General features: G+C 35.6%; 1 protein-coding gene across 1 annotated transcript in view; it reads left to right on the top strand.

The window, feature by feature from the left end:
• The window catches only part of LOC119581951 (dedicator of cytokinesis protein 7-like), a gene marked incomplete in the record, with an annotated part of 118,380 nt that overhangs the window by 109,612 nt on the left and 8,310 nt on the right, over positions 1 to 458 (top strand). Inside the window, 1 exon segment of the mRNA XM_037930132.1 lies at positions 145 to 254. Coding sequence (XP_037786060.1) covers positions 145 to 254 — 110 coding nt within the window.

Raw genomic sequence — 458 nt, 5'->3', positions numbered from 1 at the left:
ATACTGAAACTAACTGAAGCAGCAGTTTATTTTTTGCTATTTTTTTGGTTAATGGTGTAATTTTGAAAATGTAGTTTTTAAATGAACCAATCTGCAACAAGAAAAAAATTACAGCAGTGATTTACTCTACTAATTTCCTTACAGTGTCTGATGATGTTCTGAGCCCAGATGAAGAGGGTATATGTACAGGAAAATACTTCACAGAAAATGGATTAGTTGGGCTTTTGGAGCAGGCAAGCTCATCTTTGCAGCAGGTAAGGGAAATATTAATTGCTTTTGAGTATAGAAACTTACACCAGCTTTGTGTAGCACTGTGCAGTTGGCCCACCCACCTTGCATGAGCATATTTGATATCTTTTGATCCAAAATAAAAAAAATTGATGATTAGTTGCAGTTGAAATTCATATTATCCAGGTAATATGGTAAACACTGCCCTCCATGTTTCATGGCTTTACCCC

This window comes from Penaeus monodon, chromosome 15 (genome assembly GCF_015228065.2).
Source record: "Penaeus monodon isolate SGIC_2016 chromosome 15, NSTDA_Pmon_1, whole genome shotgun sequence".
NCBI lineage: Eukaryota > Metazoa > Arthropoda > Malacostraca > Decapoda > Penaeidae > Penaeus > Penaeus monodon.
The sequence above is the reverse complement of the archived record's forward strand: the minus strand, read 5'-3'. Positions and strand labels throughout refer to the sequence as shown.